General features: G+C 49.2%; 1 protein-coding gene across 4 annotated transcripts in view; it reads left to right on the forward strand.

Moving 5' to 3' along the window:
* SLC39A11 (solute carrier family 39 member 11) overlaps nucleotides 1-18,671 on the forward strand; it is a 289,518-nt gene that overhangs the window by 96,867 nt on the left and 173,980 nt on the right. For 3 of the 4 annotated variants that reach the window (XM_070774168.1, XM_070774170.1, XM_070774169.1), the window contains one exon: nucleotides 14,599-14,740. In XM_070774168.1, the coding sequence (XP_070630269.1) occupies nucleotides 14,599-14,740 (142 nt within the window). The remainder of the gene's footprint in view (nucleotides 1-14,598; nucleotides 14,741-18,671) is intronic. The other variant, XM_019982119.2, reaches the window with a different exon arrangement.

Genomic DNA, 18,671 nt, shown 5'->3' on the forward strand with positions numbered 1-18,671 from the left:
GGTCAACACCGAAATCAGCTTGATTACATTCTTTGCAGCCAAAGATGGAGAAACTCTATACAGTCAGCAAAAACAAGATCGGGAGCTGACTATGGCTCAGATCATGAACTCCTTATTGCTAAATTCAGACTTAAATTGAAGAAAGTAGGGAAAACCACTAGACCACTCAGGTATGACCTAAATCAAATCCCTTATGATTATACAATGGAAGTGAGAAATAGATTTAAGGGACTAGATCTGATAGATAGAGTGCCTGATGAACTATGGACAGAGGTTCGTGACATTGTACAGGACACAGGGATCAAGACCATCCCCATGGAAAAGAAATGCAAAAAAGCAAAATGGCTGTCTGGGGAGGCCCTACAAATAGCTGTGAAAAGACGAGAGTAAAAAGCAAAGGAGAAAAGGAAAGATATAAGCATCTGAATGCAGAGTTCCAAAGAATAGCAAGAAGAGATAAGAAAGCCTTCCTCAGAGATCAGTGCAAAGAAATAGAGGAAAACAACAGAATGGGAAAGACTAGAGATCTCTTCAAGAAAATTAGAGATATCAAGGGAACACTTCATGCAAAGATGGGCTCGATAAAGGACAGAAATGGTATGGACCTAACAGAAGCACAAGATATTAAGAAGAGGTGGCAAGAATACACAGAAGAACTGTACAAAAAAGATCTTCACGACCCAGATAATCACCATGGTGTGGTCACTCACCTAGAGCTAGACATCCTGGATTGTAAAGTCAAGTGGGCGTTAGAAAGCATCACTACGAACAAAGCTAGTGGAGGTGATGGAATTCCAGTTGAGCTATTTCAAATCCTGAAAGATGATGCTGTGAAAGTGCTACACTCAATATGCCAGCAAATTTGGAAAACTCAGCAGTGGCCACAGGACTGGAAAAGGTGTTTTCATTCCAATCCCAAAGAAGGGCAATGCCAAAGAATGCTCAAACTACCGCACAATTGCACTCGTCTCACATGCTAGTAAAGTAATGCTCAAAATTCTCCAAGCCAGGCTTCAGCAGTATGTGAACTGTGAACTTCCAGATGTTCAAACTGGTTTTAGAAAAGGCAGAGAAACCAGAGATCAAATTGCCAACATCTGCTGGATCATGGAAAAAGCAAGAGAGTTCCAGAAAAACATCTATTTCTGCTTTATTGACTATGCCAAAGCCTTTGACTGTGTGGATCACAACAAACTCTGGAAAATTCTGAAAGAGGTGGGAATATCAGACCGTTTGACCTTCCTCTTGAGAAATCTGTATGCAGGTCAGGAAGCAACAGTTAAAACTGGACATGGAACAACAGACTGGTTCCAAATAGGAAAAGGAGTACGTCAAGGCTGTATATTGTCCCCCTGCTTATTTAACTTATATGGCGAGTACATCATGAGAAACACTGGGCTGGAAGAAGCACAGCTGGAATCAAGATTGCTGGGAGAAATCTCCATAACCTCAGATATGCAGATGACATCACCCTTATGGCAGAAAGTGAAGAGGAACTAAAAAGCCTCTTGATGAAAGTGAAAGAGGAGAGTGAAAAAGTTGGCTTAAAGCTCAACATTCAGAAAACTAAGATCATGGCATCTGGTCCCATCACTTCATGGGAAATAGATAGGGAAACAGTGGAAACAGTGTCAGACTTTATTTTGGGGGGCTCGAAAATAAGTGCAGATGGTGACTGCAGCCATGAAATTAAAAGACGCTTACTCCTTGGAAGGAAAGTTATGACCAACCTAGATAGCATATTCAAAAGCAGAGATATTACTTTGCCAACCAAAGGTCTGTCTAGTCAAGGCTCTAGTTTTTCCGGTAGTCGTGTATGGATGTGAGAGTTGGACTGTGAAGAAAGCTGAGCGCCGAAGAACTGATGCTTTTGAACTGTGGTGTTGGAGAAGACTCTTGAGAGTCCTTTGGACTGCAAGGAGATCCAACCAGTCTATTCTAAAGGAGATCAGTCCTGGGTGTTCTTTGGAAGGACTGATGCTAAAGCTGAAACTCCAGTACTTTGGCCACCTCATGTGAAGAGTTGACTCACTGGAAAAGACTCTGATGCTGGGAGGGATTGGGGGCAGGAGGAGAAGGGGACGACAGAGGATGAGATGGCTGGATGGCATCACTGACTCGATGGACGTGAGTCTCAGTGAACTCCGGGAGTTGGTGATAGACAGGGAGGCCTGGCGTGCTGCGATTCATGGGGTCACAAAGAGTCGGACATGACTAAGCGACTGAACTGAACTGAAAGATCCCATCTTCAGGACTTCTACCTTCGCAGTCCCACTTCCATCGCAGGGCGCGTGGGTTCAATCCCTGGTCAGGGAACTAGATTCTACATACCGCGTGCCAGAGCCAAAAAAAAAAAGTTAAAGATCCCATCTTCAAACAGTCTTACTCAGATGGATTAGGGGTTAGGTTTTCAACATATGAATTTTAGCAGCAGGGTGGAGGGGGTGCAACAATTCAACCATAATAGGGCTAGTGATGCCATCTGTCTACGTCACAAAAAGTTCTTGAGGTTTGAGAGTGATAATGCAAGAAAGGGCAGTTAGAAGCTGACCATGGGACAGACAAGAGGGTTTGTACAAATGTTGGGGTCCACACCAAGGATGCTTCTTTACAGCCCACTCCATCTCTGTCTCTGCCCTCTCCATCTCTGCCTCCGTCCCCTCCGTCTCTGCCTCCGCCCACTCAGTCTCTTTCTCCGCCCCCTCCATCTCGGTCTCCACCCTCTCTGTCTCCGCCCCCTCCGTCTCTGCCTCTGCCCACTCTGTCTCTGCCTCCACCCCCTGCATCTTCTCTGCCTCCGCCCGTTCTGCATCCCGTGCCGCATTGGTTTAGTACTTCGATTGCTCACCAGAATGTTATGGGCAGAGGCCTCTTGACTCATCAGTCCATTCTATGGGTCGTGACTTTCCGACAGATGCTCTTTCCCTCTGTCTCCTTCATAGAACCAAGGAAGGATCATTTTATGATTTTACAGCTGTCAGAGCTATAAATATTTTTGATAAGCCTGATATTAGTTTTTGGTTTTTTTTTCTCCTCAGTGGTGCTCTGATAAAAATCTCTTTTAGAGCAAGGTAATAGACTATTTTTTCCTAAATATGTCATTTTGTTATTGATAGTTATATAACAAGGGAAGGGGTGGGTTTGATAGAATAATTACCTTCTTGGTTTTCATAATCTCCAGCTGGTGTGACTACAACGGGAGAAACACAATACGTTCTACTGACTCATTTTTTAAAATATTTATTATTAATATTTTTCAAGATGATTAACAGACCTTATTTGTGAAAGTGATAGATATTCTGAGGCCAAGATGCCCCGTCCAGTTTTTTGAGTCTTTTTTTCCAGATAAAATGTGATGCTATCACAACATAGGGAGAACTGTTCTGCTGGACATTCTGACTGCAAGGAACAGGGGAGAACTGCTCTGAGCTCTGATCTCTGAAATTTCATCTGCTGAGTATGACTAAGTTCTGTGTGCGGCCAAATTGGTGTGGGAAATGCAGGTTTAAACAAAAGCCTTTCTTTGATCTGGGCCTCAGAGTCTTTATCCACATATGCACGGACGTTCTCAGATTTTCCCGCATCTGTCTGTGGAATCCTTCCTCTTGGAGCATCTCAGTGAACAGGCAGCTCTGGGAGATGCCCACGCAGGACAAAAGGGGTCATTCAGGAGCCTCTCGTCCGCACACAGACGTGAATGTGGTGTCTCGGTCAACATGTTGCTTTGGCTAAAGGCGGCATGGAGAGTCGTGACTTCATTTCCAACAACCCCCATTATGTTGTCCATAGAAAAACCATTACAAGGTCACTGTGGACTGTCAAGCTCTCAGTAGTAGCCACGTGAAGGCAGATGTTGCTCTGTGTCTCTTTAATGTGCATTTACTTGCTTGGCTGCACCAGGCCTTCGTTGCGGCACGAGGGAGTTTTAGTTGGGGCGCAAGGCACGTGAACTCTTTGTTTGGCATGCAGGATCTTTAGTTGCAGCATGTGGGATCTAGTTCCTTGAACAGGGATTGAACCCGAGCTCCCTGCACCGGGAGTGTGGAGTCTTACCTGGACCACGAGGGACGTCCCACACGTGACTGTACTGTATTTTGAATGACAGTTGATAAGGAGGGAGACCATGAGGAGGAGAATCCATTGTTTCACCCTATAGACTGTGTTTTTCCCCTTTGACTCAAGGTGTATTTTCATTTAAAAGGAAATATATCTCACACAGTCCCAATGAGGTTCAAGGTATTTTTACTGTCCCGTTAGTAGGAGTGTAGTAGTGTTCGTCTCTCAGTCATTTCTGAGTCTTTTCGACCCCATGGACTGTAACCCACCAGGCTCCTCTGTCCATGGGATTCTCCAGGCAAGACTACTGGAGTGGGTTGCCATTTCCTTCTCCAGGGGACCTTCCTGACCCAGGGATCGAGCCTGGGTCTCCTGCATTGCAGGCAGATTTTTTTTTACTGTCTGAGCCACCAGGGAAGCCCTGTTAGAGACACATTTGCCAGCCTTACTATGCCAGAGCGTAGATACACACTAGTCTTGTGCTTTTTGGCTCTTGCAGAGTCAGGGAACCAAAATTTGTGATGTGGCAGACAAGGTTTCGCTAAAAATAAGCTACCAAGTCCAAGAGCCAGGGGTTCCAACTGTGGTGATCAGCTGCCTGGGCCTCTGGCAGGTCTGTCCCGGGAACACTGCTGGAGGGAGGTGGTACTCCCGGGGCTGCTCTGGAACTTCCTGGAAACTTCCCCCATGTACACAGGGCTCCACGAGGAAGTCTGCCTGAGCTTGGCCCAGAGTCACATCCTCTGTTTGTTGAGCTCACCCTCAACAATTAGCCCTCAACAGTGAAAGCAACACCGCTCAGTAACCACTCTTATCAACACAAAGGCATACAGAAGCACTGACCCCCAGCCATAGCATTTGGCTACAAAGAGACCACCCTAGTGATTCAGACGGTTGGCATTATTCAGTTCAGTCAATTCAGTTGCTCAGTCGTGTCCGACTCTTTGCGACCCCATGAATCGCAGCACGCCAGGCCTCCCTGTCCATCACCAACTCCTGGAGTTAACTCAAACTCACGTCCATTGAGTCGGTGATGTCATCCAACCATCTCATCCTGTTGTCTCCTTCTCCTCCCGCCTTCAATCTTTCCTGGCATCAGGGTCTTTTCCAATGAGTCAGTTCTTCAAATCAGGTGGCCAAAGTATTGGAGTTTCAGCTTCAGCATCAGTCCTTCCAGTGAACACCCAGGACTGATCTCCTTTAGGATGGACTGATTGTATCTCCTTGCAGTCCAAGGGACTCTCAAGAGTCTTCTCCAATACCACAGTTCAAAAGAGTCAATTATTTGGCACTCAGCTTTCTTTATAGTCCAACTCTCACATCCATACATAACTACTGAAAAAACCATAGCTTTGACTAGACGGACCTTTGTTGACAAAGTAATGTCTCTGCTTTTTAATATTCTGCTGCTGCTAAGTCACTTCAGTTGTGTTCGACTCTGTGTGGTCCCATAGACGGCAGCCCACCAGGCTCCCCCGTCCCTGGGATTCACCAGGCAAGAACACTGGAGTGGGTTGCCATTTCCTTCTCCAATACATGAAAGTGAAAAGTGAAAGTGAAGTCACTCAGTCGTGTCTGAATCTTAGCAGCCTACCAGGCTCCTCCATCCATGGGATTTTCCAGGCAAGAGTATTGGAGTGGGGTGGCATTGCCTTCTCCAATATGCTGTCTAGGTTGGCCATAACTTTCCTTCCAAGGAGTAAGCGTCTTTTAATTTCATGGCTGCAGTCACCATCTGCAGTGATTTTGGAGCCCCCCAAAATAAAGTCTGTCACTGTTTCCCCATCTATTTCCCATGAAGTGATGGGACCAGATGCCATGATCTTAATGTTCTGAATGTTGAGTTTTAAGCCAACTTTTTCACTCTCCTCTTTGACTTTCATCAAGATGCTCTGTAGTTCTTCACTTTCTGCCATAAGGGTGGTGTCATCTGCGTATCTGAGGTTATTGATATTTCTCCCGGCAATCTTGATTCCAGGTTGTGCTTCATCCAGCCCAGTGTTTCTCATGATGTACTCTGCATGTAAGTTAATAAGCATGGTGACAATATACAACCTTGACATACTCCTTTTCCTATTTGGAACCAGTCTGTTGTTCCATGTCCAGTTTTAACTGTTGCTTCCTGACCTGCATACAGATTTCTCAAGAGGCAGGTCAGGTGGTCTGGTATTCCCATCTCTTTCAGAATTTTCTGCAATTTGTTGTGATCCACACAGTCAAAGGCTTTGGCATAATCAATAAAGCAGAAGTAGGTGTTTTTCTGGAACTCTATTGCTTTTTTGATGATCCAGCAGATGTTGGCAATTTGATCTCTGGTTCCTTTTCCTTTTCTAAATCCAGCTTGAACGTCTGGAAGTTCACCGTTCACGTACTGTTGAAGCCTGGCTTGGAGAATTTTGAGCATTACTTTACTAGCGTATGAGATGATTAGTTTTTCTTTATGGTTTAAATGAAAATACAAAATAAAAAAATTTTTATAGAGAACTTTCAGATCTCTGCGAATGTGTCCGTGGCTCCCCATCAGAGAAGCACTCTTTTAGGAGAATGAAGCTGAGTTTGTGAGTTTCACCCGGGGGTTGAGAAGGCTGCATTTCATCTCTGCCTATGTGCTGTGATTGTTTGCAAAAAGGGCCACAAATCCTGTCCCTGCTGTCATCCATACTATGGCAGTGTGACCCTGGATCCCCCATCTCCCCCAGAAGGGATAGTTGGCTCCTCCATCCTTCCCATCTGGATGACTTTTGACCTACTGTGGTACCAGATGTGATGCAGGCAGAGATTTGACTCTCACTTGGCACTGAGCTTTTCCTTCTCTTGCTTCCCCGGAAACCCGAGTTTGCCACATGAATGAGCCCAGTCTAGCTTACTGGAGGATGACAGCTCCATGGAGAAGAATCTAGGTTTCCCAGCCAAGAGCCAGCCAGCTCCTGGCCACCGGCCCGCATGTGCCATCCTCGACCATCCAACCCCTGGGTGAGCCAGGGATGGCCACAGATGGTACACATGTGAGTCTAGGTGATGTTAGCTGAGCCAGGGTGTATGCGTAGCAGTGCCCAGTTGACTGTGGCCTTATGAGCAGTAATAACTGATTTATGTTCTAAGCCACTAAGTTTTGGGGTATTTTGTAGCTAACAATAAGTGTCTGAAACACAATTTTTTTTTTTCCCTAGGAAGAGGAATCTTATCTTTGAGCAGACTTCTGAAGGGATCTTATATTCTCCAAAATGGTACCATAAGTCAGAAACCGTTGCCTGGAAAGATCAGCTGGGGGCTCTCAAATTGCTGAGAAGGCAGAAAAGGCTCAGCATGGATTTTCTAGTATATTTTAATGACTCCTAGGATTGAGTCTCAGATAATCATTGAGGGTTAGAAAGAAAATACTTCATTGGACTTCGATATTTGCCTTCATTTAGATTTATATTGTTGTTTTGAGGGAAAGTTGTATTTCACGTTACAAGGATAAACATAACGGTTTGGAAAACTCGGCCCCGTGCCATCTCTCTGTGAGCCACACTAGTGGGAGACCTGGTTGTTTGCAACCCAGCTCAGAGCTGCTTACGTGGAACTATGACTGAAGGGCTATCTTTGCAGACTCTCAGAGAGCTGTATCCTTGCAGAGAGAACTGTGTGGTTCTTTAGAATCTATTTTATGTGATTAAATAGGCTTGATTATGAATAGTAATTTGGTATCAGAAATAGGAAAAGGTTTTGTCTCTACAAAGATCATTTGAGCAATAGCATGCTTATGTTGCTTTAAATATAGCTAGAATTCTGTAGTTAACCTCGCCTTTGGGAAGCTTCAGGCTGAGGTCAAAAAATCAAAACATAAAACAGAGGCGAGATTTTAACAAATTCAATAAAGACTTGAAAAATGGTCCACATCAAAAAAAAATCTTATTAAAGAAAAAAAAAACACTCTTTGATACGTTTAAGCTTTTTCCTTCCATCTCTGCACTAATCCCCTTGTCTTTCTTTCTCAAGGCCTAAATATTTTGTGTTCACTTGGATTTTTTTTGTCTTCTCTGTTATATAGCTTCTCCCCTCTCCTCTTGGAGATTTTGTGGTATCACTCAGTCTGATCGATTCAGTGAGTTCTTGGTCCCTGGACATTGTTCTGGGCCCTGCCAAGAGGGGCTCAGTTTCAAAAATATCATGGTTTGAGGCAGCCAGGGAAACTGAGAGTTACTTTGCAGTTGTGTAGTTGTGATGAGAGAAACCTGAGCGGGATGTCAAGAGAGTGAAGAGAGGGAGGTTGTATTTAATCCAGACTAGACTGAGTTTATCCAGGAACACTTCTTGGAGGAGGGAGCTCAGGCTTCTTCAGCCAGGATTTTTTAAAGGCATCAAAGGCGATGCCTTAGAAACGTGAAAACTTGCCTCACTTGCAGAGGCCTAGATATCCTGCCGCTATTTCAGGGGAAGGGAGGTGAGCTGGGCTGGGTGCGGTCCTAGCACTCTCAGGCAAAATGCTCTCAGGCAAAGACCAGGGACTTCGGATGGCCGTTCTCCTCGTCTGTGGCTGTGACCCAGGATCCCTCAACATGTGGGCAAACAAGGCAGGGAAGACAGCCGCCGCTTGTCCCCCTGCCACCCTGTGTCCCTGTGTGCTGTGAGGCCCGCCTGGCCCCGCCCGGCCTCCCCGGGAGAGAAGGTCATCTATTATGTAAGAATCATCCATATTCCACCTGGTGATCAGGGCCAGCGTTTAGTTTTGTTTTCCATTATGTGGAATAATTTCAGCTCATCTTGCAAGTGTCATTATTACTGCGATTTCTCAGTAATAGAAACAGCATCCATTACTTCACCTCACCCTGTGTGTCTGGGTTAAGTGGGGATGCGGAGGCAGCCGCTGGGACAAAGGCACCTGGGTCCCCAGGGGGTGCGGCTGGCAGGGGGCACCAATTAATGCTGTGACCTTTCCCTCCGCTTTTCATCAGGGAGTTCCGAGCCGCTGACAAACCTCAATTAAAGAGACTGCACTCCATGGGGCAGGGGTATGTGCCGAGACATCCCAGAGACCCCCTCTCCCTCTCCCCTCCGCCCTGGCCCAAACTGACACAGCAGTGGGTGTGCATGCGGGTTTGGTGAAAGCCAAGCCCGTGGCGATCATCAGAGGTCGGTCTGCTTTGCCTCTGCCCCTCTCTGCCCACCACCCGCCACCCACCCCATGGCTGTTAACAGCAAGGATGCATCCCAGTGGGATCAAGCCAGAGGCAGGAGAACTCAGGGAAGGATGCTCATGGGATGCAGGGCAGACACATCCAGCCATTGCCCTGGGTTTTTGGGGCTACAGGTCCCTCGAGGCTTCGGTACCTCGTGGCATTTCTCCATTTGTGCTTTGCTCATGAGGCTTCCGTTGCCTTGGTTGACTCCATCCTCAGACACCTACATCCTGTCGGGTTGCTCTCCAGGCTCTGAGTCCGTTTGGGGCTCATTTCTTTGGGGCTCTAGAAACACGAGTTGTCTTCCTGGGACCTGGGAAGGCCAACCCTGATGAGCAGCACCCGGATTTTATTTCTGCAAGGAGGCACGCGTGTTATGTGTTGAAGCTTTTTTCGTTTTCACATAAAGCACTTTGCAGGACTGCTTGCCTTCCTTCCTCCACCTCATTTCATTTCCTCCTCCTCCCCCCCCCCCCCCCCCTCCTGCCTCTCCACTCTCTCTCTTTTTCTTCTGGAAAGTGCTAGACTTTTCCAGCTCCTGCCTCTGGGCACGACCTTTCCAGACCGGGTGGAAGTTGCTGTGTTTCTTCTGAGCCAGGGATTTGTTACAACCATTAATAATAATAATAACAATAATGGTCAGTAGAGGACAATGAACTCAGGTTCTGTGGCTCTGGACGGGGGTTGCGATGTACCTCCCTGCTCTCTGTACCAAGCTGGGTTTGGAGGGTTGGATGGGGAGGCGGGAGCAGTGGGGAGGAAGCCCTGGAGGGGTGGGAGGAGGAGGCAGGAGGAGAGGGAGACCGGTAGCTTGGGACAGAGCCTGTGTTTAGCTGCCTTGGCATTTGGGAGCTGCAAGGGCACCCAGCAACCCCGGAGCTGTCCTGCATCCCAGAAGCCCTGCTGAAAGCATCAGGGGAGGGCAGTGACTCACTGCCCCACCGACGGGCAGCCAGGCAGGCTGTCAGGGCCGCCGTGAAAGGTTGAGAATGGCTTGCCTCGCTCAGAGGTTTGCCCTGGAAGGGATCAGGCCTCACCTCACCTCAGCACCAGGGGCTGCAAGGATTGAGTGAGGTAGCGTGGATGGAAAAGTTCTGCAGAGATTAAAAAAAAAACGAAGAAGAAGCTTCAGAAATGAAAGACAGCGATGCTATCAAGTTTAAAGAGGGGTGTGCTGCCATCAGCAAAGAGGCTACAGAGCAGGAATTTCTTCCTGGGGGACTTGGTGGCTTTCCCACTGCCCTTCCCCCTGAGCACAGGTGGAAGCTGTGTTTATTTAAGGGTCCAGTAAAAAAAAAATGCCGCACCCTTCCACTGCAGTGTCCGAGCTGGATGAGCAGACGCGGCTCCAGGGCGCCAGGAGGGGTGTCAGCCCCACAGGGGTTTCCTGACCCTCCCTCAATGTCAAGAATGTATGATAAAGCCACCAAGGCACAAGGTGTCTCTTGCTAGACTGTTCCTTGAAATTCCAAGGGGTGTGTTTCTCCGTGGGAGGGTTGGGGAGGGTGGAACCTAGAGTGAAAATTGTTCAGTCGTGTTTGACTCTTTGTGACCCCCTAGACTGTAGCCCACCAGGCTCCTCTGTCTGTGGAATTCTCCAGGCAAGAATACTGGAGTGGGTTGCCGTTTCCTTCTCCAAATCAGTGGTGGAGAGGGGAGGGTGGAACCTAAAAGGGAGGCTTAAAAGGAGCCCCAGGAGGCCGGCCGGTGCCTGGGTCTGGGGATGCTCAGGGACGCTGGACTGCAGAAGCTGTCCCCCCATCACCTGGGAGTGCCCCCTGCAGCTCTCTGCTGCACAGCCCGCCCTGCCTTCCCGAGGCCACAGGTGGGGCCCAGTGCCCAGGAGTGGGGTGAATACAAGGGAGATCTGCTAGGGTTTTGTTCAGCTTTTTAAAAGGCAGCTTCCAAGTGAAGCTGAGGTGGGATTGTCTCAGTACACCCCACCCCCAGCGCTGGAATAAGGTAATGACAACCAACGGAATGTAGTTGATAAAAGGGTCCAGGGATTTGGTGGGGGAAGGGAGGGGTGGTTTGTCTCCTGGCCTGAAACCCCACCTTCAGAAGTCCGTATGGCTTCTTCCCTTCCATTCGGGTCTTTGCTCAGATGCCACCTTCTCGGAGAGGCCTCTCTCAGCACTGTGTCTGGAGGAGCCCTCCAGCTTTGCACTTCATAATGAGATGCTGGAAGAAAGCCTGACACAGTACTTACAACAGTGAGTACTTACTTACTTACTGGAGCCCAGAACTTAAAACAGTTGTGCTATGTCACTATGGTGATGATTTATTTCTCTAATCAACATTATCCCGACCAGCCCTCGGTTTTATAGTATATTGTGAGTTTCTTGTCTGTCTCTGGCAGGACAGGGGACTTGGCTCTTTTGAATCATCAGGACCTAGACTGGTTCTGGTGTGCAGTTGATACTTAATAAAAATTTGCCAAATACCTGAAGGCAGGTAGGCTTCCTGGAGGAAGCAGCAAAGTTCTTATCTTGACAGTAAAGAGAGGGCCTGTGCGGTCTCAGCATGGCTAGCAATAAAGAAAGGTCGTGAGCGTTCTCATCCTTCTAAAGCGGAGTGTCTCAGCTTCAACACTGTTGGCATTTGGCCGGGTCACTCTCTGTGGTGGGGGCCGCCCTGCGTGTTGTTGGGTGTTCGGTGGCATCCCTGGCTTCTCCACACTAGATGCCTGCACCCCCTCTTCCCCACCCCACACACAAAGCACCCGTTGCCAAATGTCCCGTGGGGAGCAGAGTCACCCCAGCTGAAAGCCACTGTTCTCAGTTAAAACCAGGGTCTCTCCCGGCTGTACCTGACCGATCGCCGCCCACCCCCATCAAAGCAGCCACCCCAAGTGTATGAAGGCGGCCATATCTCTGCTGGAATGAAGTGGTTCCCTTTCCACATCCTTGCCCCGCTTCTGCCTCAGTCACGTTGTAAAAAGAAGCAAGACAAAGGAAGAAACACCAGTTGAGGCACAGGCTTTCCAGGGGAAACACGTCTTATGGCCGTGGTGGTGCCTCAGATGTCAGTGTGAGATGTAGGATGAGAAATAATTAAAGCTTATGGACAAAGAGCTGAGACTGCGTGGCCCTCAGCACGTGGCACGGACGCCAGCTGTCGCCGGGGGCAGGGCGGGGCCGGCCTGCTCCAAGGCCCTTCTGTCCCCAGGGGTCGTCCATCTGCTGCGTCGTCAGCCTTGACCCTTCAGCGGGATGCTCTCTTGATGCCCCCTCCCAGCGACATCGCAGATGAGAGCCTGCTGCCCCTAGGATTCTCCGGGGAGGGGGGTGGGGACCTAAGAACTTCAATGAGGGCGGCTCGCACAGTGCCACAAGGCTTTTTTCCCCTTCCATTTTAAAACAAGGTTAAAGGAGGTGTCAGCGTCTTTATTAAAGTGCATGAAAAGGGAACTCTATTCCATGCCCTGTGATAAACCATAATGGAAAAGAATATGAAACCAAGCATGTATATATGTGTGACTGAGTGGCTTTACTGCACAAGACAAATTAACATTGTAAATCAACTCTACTTCAGTTTTGAAAAGGGCCCTATAAAGGGCATTGTAAATAAATGATGAGGACAACAGAAATATATTGGAGGAGTCAGAGGACGTGAGAGGAAGGGTTTATATTTCACTTTTTACCTTTAGTTGGACAGAAATAATGAAGTAAAATACCCGAATCATTTCTCTTTCTGATCCCTGATGAGCAAGAAGATGTGTGTGTGTGTGTCTTTATGCAAGATACAGCTAGGCATCACTTTTGTGAGATTCCCCTCTGAAACTTACCCAAGAAAACAGATTTAGCACTTGCTTATAAACAGATGCATTCCATGATTGGGTGATTAAGCCTTCTTCTCTCCCCTTTGAGATCACACATTTTATTTATTTATTTACTCCACTAAGTTGGCTATTTTTTTTTTCTTTTTACCAGCTTTATGGATGCTCACCCAAAGTGTACCATTCTGTTTCGCATATTGCGTTGTTATTTTAAAATTATGGTATAATGTATACATAACATTAAATCTGCCACTGTAACCATTTAAAGTGTATAACTCATGGCAGTGATTGCATTCAGAGTGCTGTGCAGCCGTCGCCACCGTCCACCTCCAGAACTTTATCACCCCAAACAGGAGCCCTGTGACTGTTGAGCAGTAACTCCCCACTCCTTCCCAGCCCCTGAAAGTGAAAAAGTGAAAGTGTCAGTTGCTCAGTCATGTCCAGCTCTCTGCGACCCCACGGACTGTAGCCCGCCAGGCTCCTCTGTCCATGGGATGCTCCAGGCAAGAATACTGGAGCGGGTTGCCATTCCCTTCTCCAGGGGATCTTCCCGACCCAGGGATCGAACCCAGGGCTAACTGCATTGCAGGCAGATTCTTTACCATCCGAGCCCCCAGGGAAGCGCTGGTAACCTCTAGTTTCTGTCTCTGATTTTGCCTAAACTAGGTATTTCACGTAAGTGGACTCATACAGTATTTGGCATTTTGAGGTACACACATTTTAAATGGAAACTTCCATTTGTTTGGAACTATTTTGCCTGGTTTTCAGAAGGTATCTGCTGTTTCCTTGCCATTGAGATGATTCTGTTCACCTTCCCTTAGGTCCTAGGGGTCCCGTCGATGTCTTTGGAAGACAGACTCACAGCCCCATTGTAGACTCACTGGTTTGCCCCTCACTGGACTGTAAGCTCCATAAGAGCTAGAACTGGGTAGTTTACCAGGTGTCCAGAAAGTTGACAGTCAGTAAATATTTGTTCAGTAAACGTGAAGATCAAAATCAAGACTTTGCTCAACAAATGCAAAGAAGAGTCAAAATAACTGGTGATGGACAAAGCAGAAGGCTGATGTGATTTAAGGCCAACTGGGCTTAACTTTAGATGTGCTGTGTCCTCCAGGACTCTCCCTTTCCTTCTTTTGAGATGCTTCTGTTTGCCTCTCCTCCTCTTTTGATGTCATGAGAAACCGGAAGATGCTGAATTCCTGGAAATTGCTGACCTTGGTTCCTGTACTGAGGCCACCACTGGGCGGACCTGGCGTCCAGGCTTCTTTTGATGGTTCAGGAACTGAGTCCCTTCTGCCCTCTGCCCTGTGGTGAGAGGAGAGAGGGCTTTGGTGTTTGACCTGCTCTTTCCCAGTGTTTGTTTTTCCCGTTTCTGGGGTCAGCACGGTCGCCTCCGATCCCAACTGTTGTCATCCCCAAAGTTCTGCAGCCAGAAAGCTTGTGGCCTTGCTCACGGCTCCTCCCGGCCTGGCAGCTGGGTCTGACCCAGGCAGCCGGTGCCCTCAGTGGAGATGAGCAGGTTGCCTGGGTCCCTGGGAGCCGGAAGGACTGGGGGATGACGGCAGAGGAGGTGCTATAGTGATGCCCTGCTTCTCATTTCAGGGTGCAGCGGAAGACCCGCAGACGGCCCTGGCACTGAATTTGGACCCCCTGCTGACGAAGAAGTCCGACGCGGAGGGTGCCAGGATGCTCTTCCCCGAGAGCGAACTTTCCATCCGGATAGGTAGAGCGGGGCTTCTCTCAGGCAAGCTCCCTGCTGCAGACCACGAGCTGAGTCAGACAGGAGAGACCGGAGCCGGGGGCGGGCGGGGTGGCCGGGACGTGCCAGCTGCTCCGTCCTGTCTTTGCCAGGTGCCCACCTTGCTGTCGCCCGGGGCTGGGCCAGCATCTGGCCACACGCCTCCCCTCCATGTTGGTTCTCCAAACCACCTGCTTAGAGCACAGTATGTAACGGAACCTTTGCCTGTTTCCCTGACTTGGACAAGTGGGCCCGTGGGCTGCTCTGGTGGGTTTGGGCTGATTCGGGTTGCAGCGGACAGACCTTTGTCCCTCTGTCTCCCGCTCTGATGGCCCCCTGGACGTTCCTTTCTGCTGACGTGACTTTCATTTTTCTGGTTCATCTGGGGGAACTTTGGGTCTTGTTTTCACTGATTCAGTCTGGAGCCTGAAAACCTAAAAACACTGACGGCGAAGCCATGCATTTTCTCTTAAGCTAGAGGGAGTGCGCCCTCTTGAGTGGAATCGGGGCGGGGGAGATGCTATATTCCTGAATCTCCTTGGGGGCTGTGCAGCCTGGGTTGGTGCCCCCTGAGGAGGAGTTGAAGAATGATGCTGGTCTCCGGCCTCAGTGCAGACTTCCCCTTCCGTGCCCCGTCGTGGCTCACTTGGGGGAGTTGGCTGCTTTAAGTGCCAGTTTGCACCAGGAGAGGTGGCTTCCTTTCTTTTCCTTGGCCTTTGTTTAAGTCCCGCGTCGCTGTGAAACGTCCCTTCCTTTTCCTCCACTTCTGTAAATCTCAGACTCAGAAACTAAACCAGGCAAAGGCTGCTGAAAGCGGCCGCCCCATCCCTTGCTTGGAGTTCCTTTCTTTTAGATGAATCGAGGAGAAAGAGACTGCTGACTGGCCACCGTCTTCACCTTTGTGATTTAAGGGAGCAAGTCCTCTCATGTTTCCGGGCTGGCGTTTTAATTTGATGTGTGCATGTGGTGTCTCTGAAACGATCCCTAGACCTCGGGAGTAGAGATCCTGTAACCTACACGCGTTATAGCCGTGCGTCCGCCAGTTCTCAGCTATCCGTGCTCAGATTAGGTCCTGCAAGAATTGTTCGTGGAAACTCGAACACCTCCTCCACTCGGGTTGAAGCTCACGGCACCCCCACCTCTTCTGATGTGGAATTTAATCAGGAAATGAAAATTCATCCAACGGGAGCTCAAGTAACAGAGGGTTAGCGCGAAAACTCCGCCCCGCCCCCCACGTCCAGTCACACGTGTCATTCGTTCTCAAGTCAGCTCCCTCGGGTGTGGTCTGCGGTCTTCCTTTTACTGGAGAGTCAAGAGCTGTCTGGTGGCCAGGGTGGGGCACCGTCCTCCAGTTAAGGCGGTCACTTTCCATGCCGAGTCGTGGGGACTCCGGGACAGAAGGCTTTCTGCCAATTCTCCCCAGCTCTTGCATGTTGGATCTCCTGTGATCCCCAATGAAGACTTTATGGTTCTGACTCTGAGCCGTCTATAGGATGAAGGAGTTTGCCAGACTTTATCCTCTCCCATTTTTTTCAGTCTTCAAGGCCACAGGGGAAAGGTTCAGTGCCTGTCAATCAAAAAAGTAAAAAAGGGCATATACCTCTGGCTGATTCATGTTGGTGTGTGGCAGAAACCAACACAATATTGTAAAGCAATTATCCTTCAATTGAAAATAAATAAATTTTTAAAAAGTGTTGACAATACCGTCTTCAAGGTCATTGTCAACGTGTAAATCATTAGCAAATAAAATACGACTTAATTGAAGCCAAAAAAAAAAAGTAAAAAGAGATCCCTTTGACATGAACCTTTTCGGACAGGACCATGAGAATATAGGACCGGTGGGACTCACGTTGGGTGGCCTCCGCCTGCCGTGGCTTGGAAGCAGGGTTTCAGTTCCCAGTCAGAAACTAAGATCAGGCCCCGGCGGCGAGAGCGCCAAATCCGAGCCACTGGACCAGTGGCCAGTGACGAGGCCCGGGCCCCTCCGCTTTGTAGAAGAGAACCCCACGAAGACGGAAATTAGTGAAACACAAGTGAGGTGTTTATTAGGAGGAAGAGAGTGCAGTACGGTGGACAGGCGCGTGGGCAGGCTCAGAGACACTCGTGCCCTCGGGGTAGTTTAAATCACCTGGTGGGGCGTTTCCTCCGCGTTTTCTCTGGCCAGTCATCCTGCTCTGCCGAGTTCTGAGTCTGTGTTTGGTTTATCTCAGCGTCTTCCCTGCTGGCTTCTCCGGTGGCTGAGTGGTAGAGAATCCGCCTGCAGTGTGGGAGACCCGGGTTCAATCCCTGGGTGGGGAAGATCCCCTAGAGGAGGAAATGGCCACCCACTTCAGTATTCTTGCCGGGGTCATCCCTTGGACAGAGGAGCCTGGTGGACTACATACAGTCCTGCTGCTGCTGCTGCTAAGTCGCTTCAGTTGTGTCCGACTCTGTGTGACCCCATAGACGGCAGCCCACCAGGCCCCCCTGTCCCCGGGACTCTCCAGGCAAGAACACTGGAGTGGGTTGCCATTTCCTTCTCCAAAGCATGAAAGTGAAAAGTGAAAGTGAAGTCGCTCAGTCGTGTCTGACTCCTAGCGACCCCATGGACTGCAGCCCACCAGGCCCCTCCATCCGTGGGATTTTCCAGGCAAGAGTACTGGAGCGGGTGCCATCGCTTCTCCAACATACAGTCCATCGGGTCGCTCGGGTCCTCGCCGGGAAAGCATTCCTTTCAGGGTCCTCCTGCCTCAGGAGTTGACTTTGCTGGAAAGTCTCCCAGGCTTGCTGGACCTTCTTGGCCACCCCAGGGTGGGGTGGTGAGCAGAGGCTGCATGGGAGGCGATGCCATCCTGTCCTCTGCTCAGAAGCACCTGGGCAGAGCCCGTTACCAGGTTACCAGGCAACCCTTGGTCGCTGTTGCTAGCCATTCAGACCCGAGGGCAAACGCAGCCCACGGAGGATGGGGGGAGTGCAGAGATGGTTTTTGGAGCCCAAGGGAACCCAGCTACCTCTGGAAAGGTTGTTCCTCTTCTCGCCTGGGCACACTTGTGGATGTCAGGCAGTTGAGGACTTGAAAGTTGATAATAGCTATTTGATGATTGGCTGTGTGCAGATCCAGTCTGAGCATGGCTTATTTGTACCATCTGGATCTGCCCTTAAGCTTGCTGTAAATGGAGCCCGGAGATTGGTTTAATGGGTGTTTAGTGAATAACATCAGCCTCTAAAAACTAATATTGGCACTGCCGTTGTAATGTCCTGTAATTGGTTCAAAAAGAGGAAAAGCCAGAAGGGCCGCTCTGCGAGACAGGGGTTCAGCTGCCCCGAGTCTCAGCAGCGGCCCTCGCCAGGGAAAGCATTTATGTGTTTACGATGCTTTCCTATGTACATCTCAGTGCCAAATGTTTTACAGTATCAACTGTTCTCAGGGCTGGGGGTAGTCTGGGTCGCAGGTAGACCAGAAGTTCTTATAAATCATTCTTTGTCTTTCTCCCACCCTCACTGCCCCCTACCCCCAGCTATGTATCTATCTCCAACCAACTTTCTTTTAATTAAGAAAATAATGACCTGGGTGACAACTATAAGTAATTTTTCTTCCTCCTTCAGATCCCTGGCTCAGAGGTTAAAGCGTCTGCCTGGAATGAGGGAGACCCGGGTTCGATCCCTGGGTCAGGAAGATCCCCTGGAGAAGGAAATGGCACCCCACTCCAGTACTCTTGCCTGGAGAATCCCATGGAGGGAGGAGCCTGGTGGGCTACAGTCCATGGGGCCTCGAAGAGTCAGACACGACTGAGCGACTTCACTTTCACTTTCACTTTCAGATCCCTTACGGCCCATGTTCCCCTCTCAGACACAGACACTGTTTCTCATCTCCCGTGTTTCCTCTCAGAAGTCCTGATGCAGCGTTCGCCCCGTCGTGCCCGGCCCCCCTTTTCGGAAGTCCTGATGCGGCGTTCGC

The sequence above is a fragment of the Bos indicus genome, chromosome 19, assembly GCF_029378745.1.
Source record: "Bos indicus isolate NIAB-ARS_2022 breed Sahiwal x Tharparkar chromosome 19, NIAB-ARS_B.indTharparkar_mat_pri_1.0, whole genome shotgun sequence".
Classification (NCBI taxonomy): domain Eukaryota; kingdom Metazoa; phylum Chordata; class Mammalia; order Artiodactyla; family Bovidae; genus Bos; species Bos indicus.